At 48.2% G+C, this 21,449-nt stretch overlaps 3 protein-coding genes across 6 annotated transcripts; 2 read left to right on the plus strand and 1 right to left on the minus strand.

Moving 5' to 3' along the window:
- The first annotated feature begins 276 nt into the window (after positions 1–276).
- lgals17 (galectin 17) lies at positions 277–9,696 on the plus strand. 2 transcript variants are annotated; one of them, XR_005692423.1, is made up of 8 exons: positions 277–388; positions 1,376–1,419; positions 1,508–1,867; positions 1,966–2,056; positions 2,509–2,687; positions 3,163–3,216; positions 3,324–3,513; positions 9,642–9,696. XR_005692423.1 is itself a non-coding variant. In XM_040006663.1 (7 exons), the coding sequence occupies exons 1-7, from the start codon at positions 363–365 to the stop codon at positions 3,404–3,406; spliced, it is 837 nt and encodes a 278-aa protein (XP_039862597.1). In that variant the 5' UTR covers positions 277–362; the 3' UTR covers positions 3,407–5,071. The 2 variants fall into 2 exon arrangements, 1 of the variants encoding a protein (XP_039862597.1); XM_040006663.1 differs by lacking the exon at positions 9,642–9,696 and having other exon boundaries at positions 3,324–5,071.
- On the minus strand, positions 5,075–17,302 carry vps52 (VPS52 subunit of GARP complex). Of its 3 annotated transcripts, XM_040006656.1 has the most exons (21): positions 17,022–17,302; positions 14,954–15,059; positions 14,781–14,833; positions 14,310–14,385; positions 14,140–14,207; positions 13,441–13,616; positions 13,120–13,270; positions 12,770–12,870; positions 12,121–12,253; positions 11,965–12,022; positions 11,720–11,853; positions 10,979–11,134; positions 10,251–10,369; positions 9,904–10,027; positions 9,708–9,803; positions 9,493–9,600; positions 9,282–9,347; positions 8,168–8,279; positions 7,589–7,611; positions 7,335–7,377; positions 5,075–6,465 (listed from the first exon to the last, which is right to left on the minus strand). In XM_040006656.1, the coding sequence occupies exons 1-21, from the start codon at positions 17,115–17,117 to the stop codon at positions 6,272–6,274; spliced, it is 2,193 nt and encodes a 730-aa protein (XP_039862590.1). In that variant the 5' UTR covers positions 17,118–17,302; the 3' UTR covers positions 5,075–6,271. The 3 variants fall into 3 exon arrangements, with proteins under 3 accessions (XP_039862590.1, XP_039862589.1, XP_039862588.1); XM_040006655.1 differs by lacking the exons at positions 5,075–6,465; positions 7,335–7,377 and having other exon boundaries at positions 7,546–7,611; positions 14,954–15,032; positions 17,022–17,297; XM_040006654.1 differs by lacking the exons at positions 5,075–6,465; positions 7,335–7,377 and having other exon boundaries at positions 7,546–7,611; positions 14,954–15,035; positions 17,022–17,297.
- A 28-nt stretch (positions 17,303–17,330) lies between these two features.
- On the plus strand, positions 17,331–21,348 carry rps18 (ribosomal protein S18). Its single transcript, XM_040006667.1, has 6 exons — positions 17,331–17,447; positions 18,178–18,276; positions 18,392–18,478; positions 20,109–20,210; positions 20,367–20,458; positions 21,227–21,348. Exons 1-6 carry the CDS (start codon positions 17,445–17,447, stop codon positions 21,300–21,302), a joined length of 459 nt encoding a protein of 152 aa, XP_039862601.1. The 5' UTR covers positions 17,331–17,444; the 3' UTR covers positions 21,303–21,348.
- The last annotated feature ends 101 nt before the right edge of the window (positions 21,349–21,449 follow it).

Below are 21,449 nucleotides of genomic sequence, written 5' to 3' on the forward strand. Positions count from 1 at the left end.
GCTCAGCTGAGCCGGTAAGTTTCGTTTCTGCAGAGCTCCGCGCCGCAGCTGCACAGCTCACGGTTGCTTCAAAATAAAAGCCCAGTGATAATATGAATCGGATAATCTTCTTTTCTCCGCTTTTTACAACGTTTTTCACAAAATGTGAACTAGCAGCGACAATGCTATAATAACGATGATGATGAAGAACGGCACTCGGCACTGAATTTGATTCCGTGCTTTTAATTTGACAGGTTCGCAGGAAATCGAAACGCACGCGCTGGTTGATAAGCCGTCAGAGGAGCCGAGAGTAAACAGAGTGGAGAAACCGCACGCGGGGGACGGAGAAGAAGACTGAGCAGAGTTTCCACGAAGCGGACATCATGAAAACGGTCACCGAGCGGCTCCGGTAAGACACACTGCACTTCCGGTCTGAGCAACAGCTGCTCCTGTTTATTTTATTATTTATTTTATTTAATTTTTATTCAGCAAACATGCAGGTTAATATCTAAACATGTTATTCGGATATGAAAGGATGAGTGAATTCAGACTGCGTTTAAGGGGCATTCTGCAGGAGAAATAACCATAAATATGATTATTATTGTTATTATTATCATTATTATTATTATTATTACTATTATTATTACTATTATTATTAACGGTGGTTAGCACCGTTGCCGCACAGCAAGAAGGTCCTGAGTTCAATTCCAACATCAGGCCGGGGTCTTTCTGTGTGGAGTTTGCATGTTCTCCCCGTGTTTGCGTGGGTTCCCTCCGGGTACTCCGGCTTCCTCCCACCGTCCAAAGACATGCAGCTTATGGGGATAGGTTAACTGGATAATCCAAATTTCCACTAGGTGTGAATGAATGTGAGTGCGAATGGTTGTCTGTCCCTGTGTGTTGGCTCTGTGACAGACTGGCGACCTGTCCAGAGCGTACCCCGCCTCTCGCCCTATGACAGCTGGGATAGGCTCCAGCGCCCCCCGCGACCCTGAAAAGGATAAGCGGAAGCGAATGGATGGATGGATGGTGATGATGATGCTGCGGACCTGCAGGGAGATCGCTGCGCATGGCAGTTTCGTTACTGAGGAAACGAGTCCGTGGGTAGAAATGAAACTTTGCCTGGATCATGTGGAAGCTGAGTTTCGTTTCTGACGCCGGTCAGAGTTAAGTTTCACTGCAGCTCACAGGCAGGACCGCTACAAACAGCTGGCTGGACAGATTCCACATGATAGGCGTTATAAGACAGGAAGCTATGGCACGTGGACTTCTCTCTAATGTGTTTCTAGTGTGTTTCTAGTGTGTTTCTAATGACCATTTAAGGTGAATAAAGAGAGCCTCATGAATAAGCTGATCGTCTAACCCCGTTATGACGTATTTTCTTGTGTTTCTTTAGGTTTTTCATACTCATACTGTGTCTCCACACCGGAGCTTTAGTTGGTCAGTATCAGCGTCACACTCTGAGGTCAGAACTGGTCAATCCCACGTCCCTGTTCACAGGATGTTCTTGCTGTGTTTCTTTCTGCAGACTCCTCTTCTCTTTCCTCCGCCATGCTGTCCATCTCCTACATGGCGGGGGACCAGGCGATCCTTCCCTGCAGCTGGAAGTCCCACCTGGGTGAGGCGGCTCTGCCCGTCTGCCACGTCCAGTGGGCGACCCCGTCCAACACGGTGTTCGAACAGCGCGGGGACGAGAAGTGGCAGGCGCCGGAGTTTGAGGGCCGGGTGAGGGTGCCCGAGGAGAAGCTGGGGTCGGGGAATTGTTCCCTGATCATCAGCGACGTTCAGCTCGGAGACACGGGGCGCTACGACAGCTTCATGGTGGTGGACGGAAAGAGGTCCGCAAGAACTCGGGTCTTCATTCAGGGCGTCAGGCTGCTTGTGGGCGGTTAGTGTTTGACATCGTCTCCTTGGAGGCTCGACAGTCTCCTTCTGATGTCGTTCCTGGAGTATTTCATCTGTTCATTGATGGCTCTTTTGTTTCAGATCATAAATCCTCTCAGTTCCATCAGCCGGGCGAGGACATGGTCCTGCAGCTCTACACCCGTCACTCAGTCAGAGTGGTCTTCCAGGCCAGGTGAGCTGCTCACCTGCTGACAGGTGGAGACGCTGGTGGTGGATTTGTTCATCTCCCACCCTCACGCTTCCTCCCCTCAGCTCTTTATTTCCCCGCTGACGTAAAAGCTCGCCTACTGCTTAATAAAAGGACAGTTTGTGTCTCGAATCAAAGGCTGCTGGCTGCTCTGACTCATCCTATAATTGGTGCTGACAGAGACAGAATGTGGCGTTTGGGGAAAATGATTCGTGCAAAGCAGAAACTTTCACGGCAGACAGATTTCATTTTGGGATAAACCCACAGATGTGCTGCTGCACAGAGCATGCACTGCGCCAGGATGCAAGGGGAGGGCGGGGGAGATCTTCTTACAGGGAGGCAGACGTTTGTGGCTCTGTGGGCAGACTGATCGCGTTGCTGTTGCTTGTGAACTCTGAGGACGGTTTTTGTTCTGACAGCATTTACATTCTCCACAGAAACAACTCGGCGTGGTTGGACCTGTGGATGAGGGGCGATAACAACAGTCAGCGCCTGGAGAAACACCTGCTGCTCGAGCAGCTGACGGTGAAGAGGTTAAAACCATCAGATGAAGGAATCTACAAAGTCCTGGACCAACATGGCCTCGCCGTCAGCACCGTGCAGCTCTCCGTGGATGGTGAGCCTATCGATTGATCTTAAATGGGATTACCTAGATTACTTTAAATGAGTTAGTACTGCAGGTTGTACTCCTGAGAGTCGCTGAGTGCACGTCGTATGGACAAAAGCACTGACAGGAGCTGCTCGGCTGTGGAAACTCAAACCGTGAAGCTCTTGTGTGTGAACGCCACAGGGCGTTTTGTCCACACGGTGAATCTGAGCACCAGCGCCGTCTACGATTAACAGCGCTCGACACCGAAGCGTGGGAACGCTCCGGTTTGCCGCAAACGGAGAATTAAATTACAAACTTAAAACAGGAAATGGTTTTTTGGACCGCGTCGGCGTTTCTGCTGAAGAACCAGAAATATAGAAAGTTGAGCCCCGAGCGTCCAACAGAGTCAGCTGACGACACAGAATAACTGAAGCAGTTTAACCTGTGCTTTTACTGGAACTATCGTGTGCATCATCATCACATGTACCCGTCTGTCCCACAGCACAAGCCCGTCCTGACCGGAGAGTCCAGGAGAAGCTGGAGTACGTTCCCACAGGTGAGGAAAGCGCCTGCATGGTGCCCATCAATCAGGCATCTGAAGAGTGCTTTTTAAGGACATTAAATTAAAAAACCCTCTGTGTTCTCACTTTGATGTCTTTCCAGATGTTGCTGCCAAAAGCAGCTGTTCAGCTCTTCTCACCCTGGCGGTTCTCGTCCTGAGTTTCCAAACTCTTCAGCTTCTCTGAGTTTCCTCTGCACGAGCTGCACACGTGACTCCTGCACATTACAGGCAGCAGATGGTGACAGTTCACCAGTTTGAGAGCTGTGAATCTAAAGTGTGTGTGTGTGTGTGGTGCCCGGTCTTCAGAATGAGTGTGATAAGAAAAGAGTGTGTTCATTTTTTTCTTGTGACCCTCAATCATCGGCCGGCTTCTTAGAAACGCAGCCGCGGCTCAGACTGCGACGCAGGTTTGTTCTTAGATGTAGATTGACACTACGATGGATGGAAACCTGCAGCCTGCCTGTTTGTTCGCTTCTAAATAAGCCGCGCTCCGATCCTGATAAGGCATCATTTACAAAAGGCACCTTTTAGGTTGCCAGATTTGAGAAAATCCTCCTCCATCATGACTCTTTGCCTTTTTAGCTCTTTATTTCATTATGGAGACCCCTGCAGTGAAGTGATCACCTCTGTTCTAGAGAAGCACCAGACCTCGTCACCACGGAAACCACTGCCGATCCAACGGAGACACAGATGGAACAGTTTCACTCATTTTCCGAGCGAAATGAGTGAAAGATTCAAAACAACATGTCAACGAATCAGAGAAACTCTGACCTGTTTCACCAAAACTTCTCCGCACAAAACAGTCAAACAGCTCAGTGTGAACGTCTGCATCTGCAGATCCCATTAGTAATGATCGTACCACCACACAGACTGTAAAAGTCCTCGGAGCTCTAAAACACTCAGAAGACGAGCAGAAAATGACCTGAAACGTTTGTTTGGGTCTCCTTCACTGACCGTGGGAAATCAGCACTTTCCTGCCCAGGGGTCAGTTTATTGGGGGGGGGGTCACCGTGATAAAGAGGTAAATGAATGAGGCAAAGTGTGACGACGGAGGGCGGAGCACATCAGCAGCTCATTAACCTTTTGGAAATGGTGCCTTATGAGGAAGTGACTGCTCCGGCCGAGGATTTCAACAGTTGAGAATGTAAAGAGAGATATATGTAATATATAAGATATATTTTGTTAAATGTACTAAATGGACAAAAAGCACTGTCAGATTCATCTATGTGTGAAGAGTGTCTGCGCACAAAGGGCGGAGCCACTGCAGATCAGTCAGATAAATCCAGAGAAGATGAAAACATTTTCAATGAAAGTATTACGTTTAGAATAAAACTTGTTACATTTGCAACAAAACTCTTTTTTTTAATCGCTCGTTGCCCCGTGTCCAACATCACCATGGCAACAAAGACGCCGGCCGCTGTGGATGAACAGATCAGCTGGTGTTTCGGGCTCAGGGGCGTCTGTGGTGTGCTGAGCTTCGTCCAGCCTCATCGTTTTCCACTAAGAAACACTTCTAATGATTTTTCATAATTTCAAGTTATTTTAATCTTCTTTTGCCTTTTCTCGTCACTTCTCTGCACTTAGAAGCCTTTATCGATGTGGTCGCTGTAGCTTTGGGTCGTAGCTCTAAACAGTCTTTGATTCTGTATCCAGTCAGACGCAGTTAAATCAAACGATGTCCGAGAGCTTCAGGTTATCGGTCTGGTCGCACCGCGGTGCGTTTGAGGACGCTGTGGTATTTGCTGTGTTGTGGTGTTGGTGACATTCAGACTGCTTTCTATGAACTATAATCATTTAAATTATTACGATGATCTTTGTGAATAACAACAATAAATAAAGCGCACAGACAGACTGGTGTTGTACTCTCATTGTTAGACTTCACACAGATTCACATCAATAACACGACACACTGTCTGCAGGAGGATCCTCATCTCCTCACCAACAAATCTATTAAAACACTCTCCCACACGGTCAGAGAACCACATGTGGATTCATCCGCCACTGAAAATAGTTCCCATAAAACGCACCATTCCCCAGATTGTACAGCATATAACGAGATCGTGTTAGCGTGATGGATCACTTCTATGAAACGCCGCCAGCGCTGATGTTTTCAGACTGCAGATGAAAGATGGAGTGGGATCATGTGACGAAGCTTAAATATGATGATCACAGCACAAGCAAACACGGTGCACAGGTCCAGTTAGCAGCTGCCTGTCAGTCAAAGAGGCCACGCCCCTAATCAATTACAGTTTAAACAGGTGAGTTAGAAAATACAGTTTTGTAAACCTGTAACACGGCGCTCACTGCTGGGAGTCGGCCTCTGGTGGTCGTGGGAGGAACTGCAGTTTTTCACAGCTCCACACTGGCTGGAGGCTGAGACTGAACTAAGCAGACCTGCTAATCTAGTTAAATGTAGTTTTTCTAATGAAGCTGGTGGGCGGAGCCTCACAGAGACGGTGGGTGGAGCGAGATGGTTTGAGTCTAAACACTGGACCTGCTGAACAAACATTTTGTCCTTTCAGCGTCAGTCTCAGTAACGTGTTCCACAGACGCGCTCCCGTCTGATTAGAGCAGCGAGCCAATCAAAACAGCTGATAGATTATTGATCATCTCACAAACTGAAGCTCAGTTACTGAAAGCTGCACGGCCTTCATCGCTTCTATCGGGGATCATCATTTTATTCTTCATTCAATGTGATTAGACATCATTTACATTAGGTTGAATTAGCATTTAATTGGAAGTTTTGCTGTTGCTGTAACAGAAGCCAAAGAACCCTGCACACCCCCACAGTCACTGTAGAGCCAGGAGGGCCAAACGTTTCCCTGACAGGGGCAACGTGGCCGAGCGTCCGTGGTTCACTGGCTTCTTCACAGTTTTTAAAGTCATGGAATTAAAATTCACTCTCCTCCTCTGACCTTCGACACGGCTCCTTCATCTGGAGACAAAAGTCTTTAACACTCTCCAAACTTCACAGAAAAGAAGACGAAGCAGCAGGAGCGTCGGTGCGTTCGCCGGCTCTCTGACCCCCGACCTCGATGAAGGCGTCCTGTTAGAAGTTGGGTTTGTGCTTCTTGACCTCCACCATGAGGTGGTGGAGGTTGATGAGCTCGGAGCGGACGGCCAGGCTGCGGAACGTGGGCTGGTTCAGGACTTTGTGGAAGCCGTGGTAGTACTGGATGAGCTGCGTCAGGGCGCCCTGCGGGAGGAGGATGTGACTCACGTTAGTAAAGCTAAACACATAACCTGAAGTTCAAACCCATTCTTTACAGCGCCTTTCTTCTCAGCTTGTGAAGCTGAACTAGAACCACAGGTTTGTGTCCCCACTGTGTCTGAAGCAGGCGTCAGTCTGTGTGTGGGCGCATGAAACACGCCTTATTAATGTGAGCGCGCTCAGAGCCTGAAGCAGAGAGCCGGCGAATTAGAACCCGGCTGTGTTGGTCGTGCATCCCGCTGGTGATCGAGGTGAAGGAGGCAAAAATCTGAAGAGTAACATGAACTGTGAACTTATGACAGCGTGTCACAGCTGTGTGATCGCTGCCTCGCAGCGTGTCCCTCAGGCTGATCCACTCTAGCACTGATGTTGCTGTGACTGTGCAGTCAGACATCGTTGTTCCAGTTTTTATTGATGAGTTCTGCTTCTCAAATATGAAAATGTGCATGTTTTGTTCTCAGTTTAATCTTCTTTAACATTGTTTAGTGTGTCTCGTTTCACTCTCACACGCCTCTGCAGGTTATTTTATACTTTATTGACCATCTAGTATTCTTCACTGTCTCACTGTTTTGCATCCGTTTGGAGACATTTTCTCACTTTTTGGACCTTTTGTGTCGTTTTTGCGTCGTTTTAAATCCCTTAGCTTGCAACCACTAACTCAAATTTTTTTTGTTTGTTGTCACTTATGTCAGCGGTCACGTTTCCTTATGTTTTTGTCCCTTCCGGCGTGCACCTGGCTGTTCACAAGCAGTGTCAGCGCCACTTCAGAGTCCGCTCCTGCCCGAACCGGAAGTGCGTCGTTTTCGCAAACATGTCTGTGTTTTTTTACCTCCGGTCTCTACCTGTTTTAAAAGTTATGTTTGACTGACTTTCTGTGTCCTGGGTCTTGTACTTGTATTGCACTTTGAAAGTTGTTGATGCACGGACCTCCATGACGTTCTGATCTCTCGAAACCTGCCACCGTTTTGAGGCCTGTTTCTCACTAGTGCTGGATCAAATTTTTTTAGTTACCACCGTTTTGGTTTTGTAGCCGTTTTTTTTTTGTCCCTTTTCTCACAGCAGTTAGCCCAAGAGCGCAACCTGCCGCCCGGCTCACCCTGTTCATTTTGAGTTGACCTCTGGTCCGCGCCTCCACGCAACTGTTCCATGTTAAACCCCGACCAGCTGAGTGATTCGAGCTACGCACACCACACACACACACACACACACACACACACACACACACGTTAAGTTTCAGTTTCTGTTGTGCATGCTGACTCTCGGTTCCTCGCCATCGTGTTGCTGGGGTCAGCTTCCTGTCAAACATGCTGGTCAAACAAAACAAAGAACCACAGCGAGCACACACGACGTGGTGAACAGGAAGTGGGAACCTGACTCTGACTGACATGAAAGCACAAAGACTGAAAGGGAAATAAAGCTGCTGGTTACTCTGGAAAACAAAACCAAAGGCTGAGGTGAGAGAAGCACGCTCGCTCTGCCGCTGACAGCCGCAGACGATGACGCGGAAACCAAAACGAATAACCAGCTCGATTTACTCCTGAATCTAATCCGGCCACGTCATCATCATAGATTCTGACATCACGGTGAGCTAACTGTAGAAATAACAGACAGAAAGGAATCGGCCAATCAGACGACAGCTTTACTCACATCCTCTTTCAAACACAGCAGGCCAAAGCACACCATCTCACATGTGACACCTGAACCTTCACAGCAAAGGTAAAGATATTTTCTCACCTTCGTCGTTCTTCAGCCGGTCCAGCTGCCCTTTCTCCATCAGCGCCTCGGCCTCCTTCACAAAGGCGATCATCCCTCCGAACGGCGGAGAGAGAATCTCCTCGATGAACTCCTGCAGAGCACGAGAGGAGGAAGACGACAGGATCAGGAACTAAAGTGTTCAAAGTTACTTAGAAACCTAGTAAAAGTACTTTCAAGCTTAAAACAGCCGTTCACGTGCACGCTGACCAAAGCTGTTACACGTTTATAAAGTGTGAAAATAATTTCACCACAGCAGATCACCTGCTGCCTCCACCTCCAGCCCTCTGCATGTCCTCCTTCACTACATCCTCTGAGGTCCTCCTCGTCTCCTCCTGCCTGGCAGCTCCATCACATCCACCCTCCCTCCTCTGCACATGCTCAGACCACCTCAGCCTCTCTGACTCGTAGCTGTCCCTCTCATGGACTCATCTCCATCCTTCTCACTCTCAGTGAACATCTGAACCTCTGCTGCTCGGCCTCCACTGTCTCCAAATCACCACAGCAGGTCTCACTACCATCTTTAAACAGTCTCTCACCCTTGCTGCTCTCCTTCTGTCACTCGTCTCCACCCGCTCCACCCTACCTGCACTCTGTTCTTCGTCTCTCTTTGGAAAGTTGACCCCAGGTATTTAAGCTCATCCACCTTCTCTGCCTCTGCTACCTGCATGCTCATGTCTCCACTCTGGCTACACATCACAGTGTCGTCTGCTCCACCCTCACAGACTCCTCCCCCACTGTAACATGCAATATATCTGCATCCAGCAGATGTCGCTATTGGGTGACAGGCTGTGCACGCAGTACTGAGAACGTGCTTCGTACGTCCTCTGTCAGCAGCCAAAGTGAATTATTATTCAGTAATGCCAGTGTTCACAAGATGCTTCCAAAGGAAACACACACACACACACACACACACACACACACAGACACACACACACACAGACACACACACACACTTTAAACAGGAGGGACATAAAACTATTCAAAGTTATTACTTGCAGAAGGGAAATATGAAAACCTTCTGACATAAGCACGACATCAGACACCTGAGTGAAACAGCTGAGTGACCCACGGTGACGATGATGATCATATTTACCTGAGTTCTGGCCAGCAGCAGCTGCTGGAAGCCTTCCACCTCTTTACTGTCGTCTGCTGCCCTCTCCTGGACACAGCAGAGAAACACCAGCAGCACCATCAGCCACACAGAAATCGAACTTTTCTTTTCCATAAACAGAATATTTTCCCCACGTCAGCACAGATCCTGAGGGGAGTGTCGTGTTGTTGATGGTGCTGGTCGTGGCGCTCACCATGAGGACGCTGAGCATCATGTCGTAGTTGTTGATGAGGAAGATGAGCTGATCTCTCCTCGACGGGAACTCTGCCGCCATCTTCAGCACGAAGTTTTCAACCTCAATCTGGAGACAGAATCACAACAAATCACTGAACACAAATTCAGTCTGTGTGTGTGCGTGCGTGCGTGTGTGTGCGTGCGTGTCTGTGTGTGTGCGTGCGTCTGTGTTACCTGCAGCTGTCCCAGCAGAGCGTTGGTCCTCTCGTTGGGGAACGTCTGGTTGATGCTGACGATGGCTGAGGAGAACTCTGCGTAACGGCGAGTGATCTGAAACCACACACACACACACACACACACACACACACACACACGTGAGTGGAGCGTGCAGCAAACACAGTGCTGTGCGATGTGCAGTGTGTGTACGTACGTAGTGTGGTCTGGTGTCCAGTACTCCCAGTTTCTGAGGGTCTGTGTTTCTGATGCTGCTGATGTTCATCTCCAGAATGAGCTCAAACCTCGGCCACAGCAGCTCCAGCACCGCCTCCCAGTACCTGACAGACAGCACCAACACCATCAGCCTCCATCAATCTGAACACCTCCCTCTCTGCAGAGGAAGCGTCTGTACGCCGCCCAGCAGCAAAGAGCCGTGTGACACCGGCTGATGTAACCACGAGCACTTATCAGCTAAACAGGAGATGGTGGGATCGGGAGGAGGTGGAGACACTGAAAGAGTCAGAGTACAGCAACACTACAGGAACAGAGGAGGAGACTGACTTGTCGAGAGCTGGGATGTTCCTCTTGGCCGTGATGGCTCTGAACCGGAGGATGATGTGGATGCAGAGGAAGACGGCGATGCTGTCGTAGCAGTCGGACACGTAGGTGGACATGCTCTTCTGCAGGAGGAGACAGAGAGCGGGGCTGAAACGTGCTGCAACCACGCGCTGCAACCACGCGCTGCAACCACGCGCTGCAACCACGCGCTGCAGCCACGCGCTGCAGCCACGCGCTGCAGCCACGCGGCTGCACGACTGTCGCTCAGGAGCTTTTTTGGTTTTTATGACTTTAAGTTTGGTTTCATGTAAGCTGAACTGTGACCCCCAGAAGGGTTACCTACAGGAGCACCAGTGGCTCCACTTAAAAACATCACTGCATGCACTTCCCTTTTACCTGCATTTCTTCAGCATTTCCAGGACTGAGATGTTTGCAGATTGCAGAGCAAAACTCAACATGTTCCTCCTCTCTGCTGAACGTGTTTAGTTTATCACCCGAGGATTCTGCTTAGTGACAAACTCACGGAGAACACAGCTGTTTATACCAGCGTGTCCTGTTACATCAGTGCTTTGAATATCAGTGATAGCAAAACATAACACGCTGCTCGTGATCCAAAGTCTGTTTATGACAAAGTCGGATAATAAATGTGGTCTGAATTGACCAAACAAACGTTTCTGCTGGAGAGGAAAGAGAGGGAAGCCTGCAGCTCTGACAGGAGGCGGGGTTCTCACCAGGAACATGCTGAGAGTCTTTCCCATGATGCTGTTGAAGAGGTCGAGGGCGGAGTTTCCAGCCACCATGAAGAAGTCAGACAGGAAGAGGTATTCTCTGCAGCCGTTGTCGAGCAGAGCGTAGTGCTGGCTGCGAAACAGCGTCTCATAGGGATACTGTGGAGCGCGAGAGGGAGAGTTAGACCTCAGACGACCTCGGTGGCACAGATCGGCTGCACAGACTGTAGATAAACGATGGACGTGCTGTGATGTCACCCATTAGTTTGTGAAGTCTCGTGTTCAGCGCTGTGACTGTCGCCATCTCGGAGTCTGAAACACAATTTGCTGAGCGCAACAACAAAAACTGCACGTTTCTACGGCAACAACCTGTCAATCACAGAGCGGACACGCCCTTAAAGGACGCCCCTTTCAGCTGACTACAAAGACTGCAGACCTCTGCAGCTGTTTCCGTCTGTGTCTATGACGAGGTCACTGCTCCCAAACTGCAGTGAAAATTAAAAATCTCATAATCTGCCACAAGATGTCAGCGCTGAGCAACGGAGCTCAGCTGGAATTTAAACTGGATCCTAAAATCATTCCCGTCTCATTAAAAGTGAGGACGTGCATCCTGTTTGTCCTGAAGGGGGCGTGTCTCGTGTTACAGACAGTTTGTTCACAGGGAAATTTATTTTCTTGTAAATGGCAGATCTGCAGGACGCGTTTGGGTTGAGCAGCTCGATCTGCGGCAGCGCCGTCTCTCACCCTGCTGTCTCCTCTCTGAGCCGTGTGCGGGACCAGGATGGGCCCCTCCAGCTCGGCCGGGCTCAGGACGGCCCCCCTCTGGCCCAGAGTGAAGATGGTGTTCCTGCTCTTCAGAGACGGTTTGGAGAAGAAACCTGCAGCGGCGAGTCAAGGAGCCTCAAACAGTCTGAAAATGTGAAGCAGGCGTCAGAGCGCCGCGCACACGGTGAGCAGGCGTGACACAAACAACAGACCGTGAAGGATATCTTTCTTGGCTGTGTCCTCGACTCCCATCAGGTCGTCTTTGTCTGCCACCTCCTCGTACTGCGGGACACGCAAACATCAGCTGTTATCCACACGAAGACGGCGTGCAGCCACGTCGACACAAACACAGCGAGGGCGCGACCCCGCCGCTCACCCACCTGCACTTTGAGCAGCCTGCCGCTGTACGACTTGAAGTAACTGTAGTAAATCTTGCTCATGGTGTCCACGTACTCGTCTCGGATCTCCTTGGCGACCGTTCTCTCATTGGCCAGGAGGAACTGGTAGAAGAACCTGCAGTGAAAACAACAACAGCACCGATCAGCTTCTTCACTTTGTGTCCAGTTATTTCTAACGCACAATTAAAAACAAGTTCAACACAAAAGATGGGTGGAGCTTCCAGGTCAGGAAACAGAAGGTGGAAACGTGATGTCAGCGAGTGACGTCGCCATGACTACGTCCACCTTTAAGTTTAAAAACCCACCTCAAATAAAAACTAACGCAGACGTGTGCACAGACTTATCAACAGTCCAACATATCGAATAATTCAAATCAATAAAAACAAAACTAAGTGTAGTGTTGGTAAAGCAGCAGGTAAATACACCTGAGGATACAGAGGAGTCTCTGCACAGACTTCACCTGGATCCGCCCCGTGAACCATGCGGCGCTCAGGCGCTCTTTAAATGGACAGAAGCAACAAAGAAAAGACGTCTGTAGGTTCAGCGTAATGCAGACTCGCGTCTTTACCTGTGAGTGGACCCGAACGCTCATATTTATGTCAGAAATGTGCAGAAGCTCAGCTGTGCTCACCGGTACTTCAGCAGAGTGTTCTGTGGGATCTGGTAGTTGGTCATCGGTTTCCTGAAGGAGTAAATCTTCTGAAGAATGAACTCTCTGATCTTTGACACGGCCTGAGGAGAACAAAGAGTGTGGATATAATCACAAAGATATAAAACCTGATAAGTAGGCAGAGGAACGAGTTAAACGCCTTCGTGTGGCGCGGGTACATTAAGCGCTCTGCCCTGAAAGACCTCAGGAGAGCAGCTCAGCAGGTTTCTGACTTATTAATGAGGACTTCCTCTCATTTCCTGTTTGTTATGGACTTTAACTGTAAACGTGATTCCAAAGAGTCGGGAACTTTCCTCCCGCCCGTCTCTCACCTTGAGTTTGAGGCGGTCCACGATGTCCTGGATGTCGGAGCAAGCCAGCGTCTCTCTGAAGCTCAGCTCTTTGGCAAAGTTGATCTTAGTGTTGAGCTCGTGGAGCTGCTCCAGAAACTCCTGCTCCGTCACAGGACTGTCCAGGATGGTGCTGCCAACACACACGACCAGCAGATTAAGTCATGCAATCACCACAAACCACTGATGGCTGGTTAATCCATCAGGAACAACTCTGAGGTCTCTGCAAACTGAGCGCCATCCAACAAATCACTCATTACAATACAGACACTTTTTCTTTGTGGCGACAGCCGTCAAACCTACGAGATCATGGCCCCGGGCACCACCAGCTCATCCACCAGCTGGCTGAGGTGGCTGCGCACGGCCTGCCGGTTCTTCAGCCGCACGTTCATGCTGACCGACTGCTGCTGCAGGGTCTGGATCTCACTGCTGATGGAGGACAGGTCGCTCTGGAAGCCGCTCAGCATGCCCTCCATACGCTGAGAGACACACAGCCGTGAGGTTAGACTGAATCTGCTTTAACAAGAGGACAGCGCTCCCATGACAGTTTGAAAAAGTGCCCGCCTCTCACTTTCCCACTTGAACTGGACCCACCTAAAAACCTAACTCAGCACCGAGGACGGAAAAGAATCCGCTCTGATGCAGAGCGACGAGTAACCACAGCAGCCGTGCTGCTTTTAGTGAGCACACTGTGACGTAAAGCGCCTTTATTACTTTAAGCTTGTGTGCAGAAAACTGAAGTAAGGGTGCAGAATGACAGGAAGGTGTCTCTCAGGTACATCTGTCCCGCCTCTGCACAGCTGCACAGTGAAGACGTGTTCTTCTGCCGACGCTTCTGTGAGAACTCAGCTCAGAAGATGTGACAGGGAAACAAAACGCGTCTCGACTCCTTCACAGAAAACTCGAATCGCTCTCAAACATCCACAAGACTCCATCCCAGCAAGAGTTTTCTGTATAAATGTCACACACATGATTATTTTCTGTCTGTCTCAGTCGTCTCACCTCCAGGATGGAGTCACAGGCAGTGATCTGGTTGTGCAGCAGGGCGATGTTCTGACTCTCTTTGATGTCTGCACGATGAGCGCTCAGGAAAACATCATCAGTGACGGGTGTTAGTGTGTGGTTATACATTATTAGGTGAAGGTATTCAAACTGGGAGCTGTGAAGGATACAGTCTTTGATGGAGGCTTGTTCAATCCTCTGCAGCTCTGCCTCCACCTGTTTGGAGTACTGACGGAGGTCGACACCCTGAAAACCGACGGGAGGAAACTGAAATGTATTATCTGTGCTTTGAAAGAGGAAGTGTAGAGTAATAATTCTTTTATAGTACCTTTCAAAACAAAAGTAACAAATCCCTTCACATTAAAAGCGTCAGCTTAACTCTTAGGTTAGATTTTCTACCTTTGCTGCTTTCTACAAACAAAGTGTTTGTAGAAAGCAGAAAGCAGCACACACACACACACACGCACACGCACACGCACACACACACACACACACGCACACACGCACACAGCAGCAAACCAAAACATCACTGCTGCAAAGAAACCACAACTGAGGGAGACCGAGAGGAGGGAGACAACCAGGCCCGGACGTCAGAGCAGAGGACGTGTTATATATTAGACTTCTGTTCTTTCAGTTCTCACTGTTTTGAGCGCTTCCTTCACCAGGTCGTCTTCCAGGTTGGCCTGAATGTGAACTGCAGCAGACAAAAGGGAACAACAGTTAGTGACAAGCGAAACCTTCAAGCAAGGCAGCACCGAGGAAGCTGTAACAAGTGCCACCTCAGCCGAGCTTTAATATGAAGTCTTTTCCTTACTGTCCACTTCATCCAGGATAAACTCGTCCGTAGTGATGTCCAGCTCTCCCAGGTTCAGGTTAGCGATGTCTGCTTCGGTCTTCTGGGTGAAACACAACCAGTGTGTCTTCAGTGGTGATAATTAACAGGATGAAACTGTCAAAACTTACTGACATTAAAGCTTTCTTTGGTTTTCATTCACTCACTTGTTTATTCCAGCCAATGAGAAAACATACACTTACTGGCCACTTTGTTAGGTACACCTGTTTGTCTGTCCTTTAACTCAAATATCTAGACCTGTGGACATGTACAGATGACCTGCTGTAGTTCAAACTAAGCATCAGAATGTGGAGAAAAGGTGATCTAAGTGACTGCGAGGGTGGTATGTTGGTCTGAGTGCTTCCGAATCTGCTGATCTGCCGGGATTGTCCCACATCTGCAGAGTTTACACAGAAGTAGGGCTGTGCGATATGACCAAAATCTCATATCCCGATATAAGAATTCTATCGTCCGATAACGATATAAATCACAAACATGTAACATTTTCTGTAGATTCTGTGAATCTCGGGCAGCTCGACTTGCGTGAAGTGTTTCCAGCTGCGCGTCATGTATCTGGAGTCGAGTGATGAAATGAGTCTGAGGTTTATTTTTTAGCACCTGGCCTCTTTTTTACTTCTCATCCGTAAATAATCTGCTCTTTCACGTGATTCGGTTTATTTTGAAAAGTCTCAACAGGATCTTTATTGTGAAAGGTTTATGTGGAACATAAACAAGCGGACACGCGATGCTGTTACCGTCGTTGTTGCTAATGACAACGCATAAAAACAGGCGCTTGTCCGTCTGTAGTGTGGTGATATTAAATATAAGAGAAAGAGAACTTTAATAAATGAATACAGCCACTACAGTCACCATCAAAACGGTGAAAAAATATTGCCGTAAACAGTTTATTTTGCGACACCACGAAACAATCGACAGCGTAAAATGAAACATAGACGTTTTTTATATCGTTACATCGAACAGCCCTACACAAAAGGTCGGAAAAAGACCTTCTGCGCGCGGCAGCTCACTGGAGGAGAACGGCCAGACTGCTTTGAGCCCGACTTACAACCAAGGAACAGCATAAGCAAATGGACCACGGGAGCAGAAGACCACAGCTGGTGTCACTCATGTCAGCTAAGAAGAGGAAACTGAGGCTACAGTTCGCACAGACTCACCAAAACTGGACACAGAAGATGGAAAAACATTTCCATTCCCATCCCCGCATAACCTCAGTGTCCACCAGGATAACACACCCTGTCTCAAAGCTCAGACCATCTTAAACTGGTTTCCTGAATGTGACGATGGGTTCACTGTACTCAGTTGGCCTCAACAGTCAGCAGAGTTGGATTAGTGGCCATGTATTAATTAATTTTATTGTGTTCTGTGCTGCTGCTTACAATGACAATAAAACTCTTCTCTTATGTGATCTCACTCCAAAAGAGCATCTTTGGGATGTGGTGGAATGGGAGATTCTCATCATGGATGCAGCTGACAAGTCTGCAGCAACTGTGTGCTGATGTCATAATGATGTCATGTCAACATGGACCAAAATCTCTGAGGAATGTTATCAACAGCTGAATCTGAACACTTAAACCGACTGAAGGAAAAATGAGGTCCACCCCGGTTACATCAAGGTGTACCTAATAAAGTGTCCGATGTGCGTATTTACACAGAGAGAAGTTGACTGAATAAGCATCTGTTTTCTAGCCGTTGCACACACCACCTCCGCTGTGTTTGTATGACAGACTTAAACTAATAACAAACGGATTGATGCAGCAAAACAGTCCAAATCTGATAATAATCAATAATCAGCCATAATCAGGATTATTAATGCGGGCCCAGAACGACAACTGATAAACATAAATCGCCTTTTCCTCCTCAGAAAAAGGAAGTCAATGCTTCCCATTAGCAGCCAGCAGCATCAGCGCTCCGTAGAATGATTCCACCTGCTAACAGCTTCTTTGAGCTTCACGCAGCTAAAGCTTGCGCTCACCGGCGATTACCTCCGTGAAACTGAACGCAGGCGTCACGCAGAAAAAGAACATCTTACCTCGTCCTGTAAATACGCCATGGCGACTTCTGTCGGGTTCCCAGCTGTGTTTACATCGGGCCCAGCTCCAGCAGCGGTCACGGTTCCCTCCGCCATTGCGGCCAACTTACGCTAACGTCTGAAAAAAAAATACAAATCTAAAGTTCCACCTCGTAGTTAGCAAAAATATCGTATTATTAACCGAGCGCGGTATTATCACGATCACGTGCCGTGGGTGATAAATCAGTGGGACTCAATAAACATTTATTTCGCGTGAGTTAACGAAACTAACCGCGTTAAGCCACGTATTTGCTTGTTTCTTTTGAACACAGTTTTTTTTCAGTCGGACGACTCGATAGTGACGGACCAACTTCCGTTCCCCGAAGGGGTCAAACTCTCGCGAGAGGCTTGCGGCTTCCTCTTCGCACGGAACCTGCTTCCAAGATGGTGAGTGTCTTTTCTGTCGGACTGAAATGTCTCAGAAATCCGCGATCATCCAACTTTAGTCGCGCTTGTTTGTCACATTTATACATCCGATAAATCCTCCACAGCCTACTTGAGAGGGCTGGTGCGGGATTTTCAGTTTATTGCTGGTAATTTGACGTTTTAGCGCAGTTTGCTGTGGGATGTGAGTGGAGCTGTGTCGACGAGCGCCAACAGTTAACTTCGTTTTTTCCTCCCGGTTATAAAGCGTCCACATGCCCGGCGTCTGCTGCTGGCACTCGTAGCTGTGGATGGAGACTCTGTGCTGCTTCAAACTTTAAGAAGCAGTCATAGTTCGAGGCGGTTACCCCTTAGAGCTAACAGGCTTTAGCCTCGCCAAGCATGTTGGTGGACCCTGGCCGGGAGCTGGAAGTACTCTGATGTAAATACACAGTATTTAAAATAGTCGAAGTACTGCTGGGATGTTGTAGTCGTGAGCTCTTTTTTTTTTTTTTTGAACAAAGCTGAAGCTGTTCAGAGCCGCAGCAGTCGATCTGTTTGGGCTAACGGGGCTGAACTAAGAGAAATCCTCATGAACCTCTAGCACACTGTGCAAATATATAGGTTAACATATAAAGATACGCGTTATATATGCAGCGTGAAGCTTGTAAACATCTATGTGTATTACTGCATGATCTTTGCAGAAACTACATGTTGCTGTGTGCGACTCACTTTGTTTCCCTCTGTGTTTCAGTCTCTGGTCATCCCTGAGAAGTTCCAGCACATTCTTCGTGTCCTGAACACGAACATTGATGGCAGGAGGAAGATCGCCTTCGCCATCACTGCCATCAAGGTGAGCTCCTCCCTGAGACTGTGCCGCTTGTTACAACTGTTTTTCATCATCACATCAGTTGCGCTGTGTTTTTTTGTGATTGTCGGCGTGTTGTTAACACTTTGTCTCTTCTCAGGGTGTTGGCAGACGTTACGCTCATGTTGTCCTGAGGAAAGCCGACATCGACCTGAACAAGAGGGCCGGAGAGCTGACTGAGGAGGAGGTGAGGATTGTTCAGAGCTTTGAATGAAAACGGCGGGTTGTGATGCTTTTGTGTTGTCAGGAGATTTTGTCACTGGAGCTTTAGTGGTGGTTCTGAATCTGTGCAACAAGTATCACGAGTATTGATTTGTGAAGCGTTTGGAGGGTCGGCCCTCTGCAGGCCGGTCTATGAGGCTATAGAAATATTTCAATCGTCCTCAGAGCAGCGTCTTGTTTTATTGCATGAAGGCAAAGAGACGGCACTTTGTTCTGTGACGAACGGTACTCACAAGTCGGAGGAGTAAGTGTGGCTACCAGCAGCAGGTTAACGTTGGCACTAGAGCAGGGCGATATGACCAAAAATATTTATCCCCATATACATTTGAAAATTCGCGGTAACGATATAGCTGACGATATAATTGACACTAGACAAAATACTTTACAACTCTACAACTTTATTAGTGCAAAAAAAACCCCATCAATGTATTTTCACTTAAACAAGCAGCTGTTTATCTGCATTAAAGTTATATAAAACAGTAACAGTGCAATGCAAACTCCTCGCTGACAGTTTAACCAAAAGGCGTTTCCAGTGGAAACTGGCCGACACATCCTCAGCATAACCATGTATAATATCCACACAACTTCAAAAGAGGTTATACACACACAATACGGTAACATTATGTTGAAGCACAGTACGTATCACTCCGCGAGGCTCCGCCTACGATAGCCGTAATGCTCCGACAATCCATCAAGCGGTGCGGCTTCGTAGCTTAGCAAAGTCGTACTGAAACATTTGACAGATTTTCGAGCGCCGTGCACATAAAATCGTTTCCAGGTCAGTAAACACAACCAGAGTTCATACATAAGGCACACGGGATTATAAGGGGCTCTGTCGACTTTCAGAAAAATCAAAGGATTGATTTTAAGTGCGCCGTATTTTCCAAACAACACGGTAATAACGACGGCCCGCTAGCATGCGCTACCAGAAATAGTGCTTTGTTGTGCTGAACCAGTTCCACACCAGTGAAGCTGCAGCATTTTTACAAACCAGTCCAGGTTCATCTGTTTCAGTCAACGATCCACTTTCGCTCTTCTCGTTCTGCGTAGCCGCCATGTGCGTATGAAAACAAAGGCACTGCGCATGCGCGTTTACCCATATTCTATCGCGATATTTCATTTTCTTATCGTTGCCCAACATCATACCGGTGTTACTGTGAACGGTATGATATAGCCCCGCCCTAGTTGGCACACCTGTGCAGAAGGTGGTCACACCGTGCCGTATGAGTGTGTATCTGCCACTGCAGTGCTCCAGTTTTTACACATTTAGACAAACTAGGAGGTAAAGAAGCGCCTCGCGTCTCAAAGGGGTGCAGAGTGACGTAATCATCAAAGACATCATTGGTTTAGCTGAGGCTGCTCGGTGGACTTTTCTGTCTGCAGAGCATTTTGCTTCATATCAGGATCAAAATACTTTATTGATTCCTAGATGAAGTTTGTCCTGACTTTGACGTAAAGCAGCAGATGTTTCCTCGGGCGTCACATTGTAGGCAGACGGCGTCAGTCTCCCAGACGTAAACGCTTCATTAGATCCTTTCCTGTCAATCACCATATTCAGTTTCCTTGCGTAGTAACCGGAGCTGCTTGGTTGTCAGGTCGAGCGTGTGGTGACCATCATGCAGAATCCTCGCCAGTACAAAATCCCAGACTGGTTCCTCAACAGGCAGAAGGACGTGAAGGACGGCAAATACAGCCAGGTGGGTGATCGCAGCTGCTGCTTTGTCTTCCATTCTTCAAGAATCTAAATGATAAAGTCAATTTTTGGCTCAAACCTGAACGAGGTTCACACCAAAGTATTTGATTGGACGAGCTAGTTCGAGGCACCCCGTGACCATCCCTGTGTCTGATTACAGGTCCTCGCCAACAGCCTGGATAACAAGTTGAGAGAAGATCTGGAGAGGCTGAAGAAGATCAGGGCTCACCGTGGTCTCAGGCACTTCTGGGGGTAAGAGCTCTGTCTTTGTATTCATTCACACTGCTGTGAGAAGGCTCTGCATCGACGCGTCCTCCGTTTACCCGAGTCTGCACACATCTGTGAGCGGGACACGTCCTGCAGAGTTAAGACTTCATGAACGTTTGTGTCACACTTGAGTAAACGAGGCGTCTGCAGAGTGAGCCTGTCCTGGAAAACTTGAACTGTGAGCTCAGAAACGCTGGTGCAGCCTCTGCGTGCGTCCACACTAACAGGCTAAATTTGTGTGTGTGACTGTAGAGCACAGATGCAGCGACTTCTGCACCAACGGTCTAAAAAAAAAAAAAAGTTTTTTTTTTTTTACCCAATTTTTGTTTCTAAAAACAATGAGAGCCACATATGAAGACATTCGTTTTTAATTTTGATAAAACAGAGGCAGTTTAATGTCCTCGTAGGCGGCCCTTGTGGAGCAAAATTTGGTATTTTGGTCTAGACAACCCAAAACGTGACGTCCGGATATGTGGACGCCGGGTCCTAGGAGGTTAATAATGGGCTCAAACATTGTGATGCATGTTGTCCTGCTGATTTACAGACCAGTTAAACATCCTGTTTATGTTCCTGAAGCAGATGTTTGAGTTTCCTGATGGTGGAGAGGTTATAAGTTTGTCTTTAAGCTGAAGCACGTTTCCAACGTGGAGCAGTCGGTCTGATAAAAGCCTTTAAAAACAAATGAAATCCTCAAACATGTTGTTCAGTCCTTTGTTACAGACGTCCTAACCTGGTTTGTCTCTCTCCCTGCAGTCTGCGTGTGCGCGGCCAGCACACCAAGACCACCGGCCGTCGTGGTCGCACCGTCGGCGTGTCCAAGAAGAAGTAAACTGCCCGCTTCCCTTTGTTTCAATAAAACACCACAGTTCACAAAATGTTCTCGTCCCCTGTGCTGCTTTACTTCTCTCACCAACACACCGCTGGGAGCTCCTTGGTGATTTATTTTGAAGGGACGTGGCGTCTCGGTGGACCTCTG

This window comes from Simochromis diagramma, unplaced genomic scaffold (genome assembly GCF_900408965.1).
Source record: "Simochromis diagramma unplaced genomic scaffold, fSimDia1.1 OVJJ01000030.1, whole genome shotgun sequence".
In the NCBI taxonomy this organism is placed as follows: Eukaryota; Metazoa; Chordata; class Actinopteri; order Cichliformes; family Cichlidae; genus Simochromis; species Simochromis diagramma.

Excerpts from the sequence above, each read along its gene's own strand:
- lgals17 (XM_040006663.1), top strand. The coding sequence starts at position 363 with ATGAAAACGGTCACCGAGCGGCTCCG. Across the intron at positions 1,420-1,507 it reads CCACACCGGAGCTTTAGTTG|ACTCCTCTTCTCTTTCCTCC; the intron begins GTCAGTATCAGC and ends TTCTTTCTGCAG. Across the intron at positions 2,057-2,508 it reads AGAGTGGTCTTCCAGGCCAG|AAACAACTCGGCGTGGTTGG; the intron begins GTGAGCTGCTCA and ends CATTCTCCACAG.
- vps52 (XM_040006656.1), bottom strand. The coding sequence starts at position 17,117 with ATGGCGGAGGGAACCGTGACCGCTGCTGGAGCTGGGCCCGATGTAAAC. Across the intron at positions 12,871-13,119 it reads TGGACCGCCTCAAACTCAAG|GCCGTGTCAAAGATCAGAGA; the intron begins GTGAGAGACGGG and ends TGTTCTCCTCAG. Across the intron at positions 12,254-12,769 it reads AACACTCTGCTGAAGTACCG|GTTCTTCTACCAGTTCCTCC; the intron begins GTGAGCACAGCT and ends TTTTCACTGCAG.
- rps18 (XM_040006667.1), top strand. Across the intron at positions 20,211-20,366 it reads AGGACGGCAAATACAGCCAG|GTCCTCGCCAACAGCCTGGA; the intron begins GTGGGTGATCGC and ends GTCTGATTACAG. Across the intron at positions 20,459-21,226 it reads GGTCTCAGGCACTTCTGGGG|TCTGCGTGTGCGCGGCCAGC; the intron begins GTAAGAGCTCTG and ends CTCTCCCTGCAG.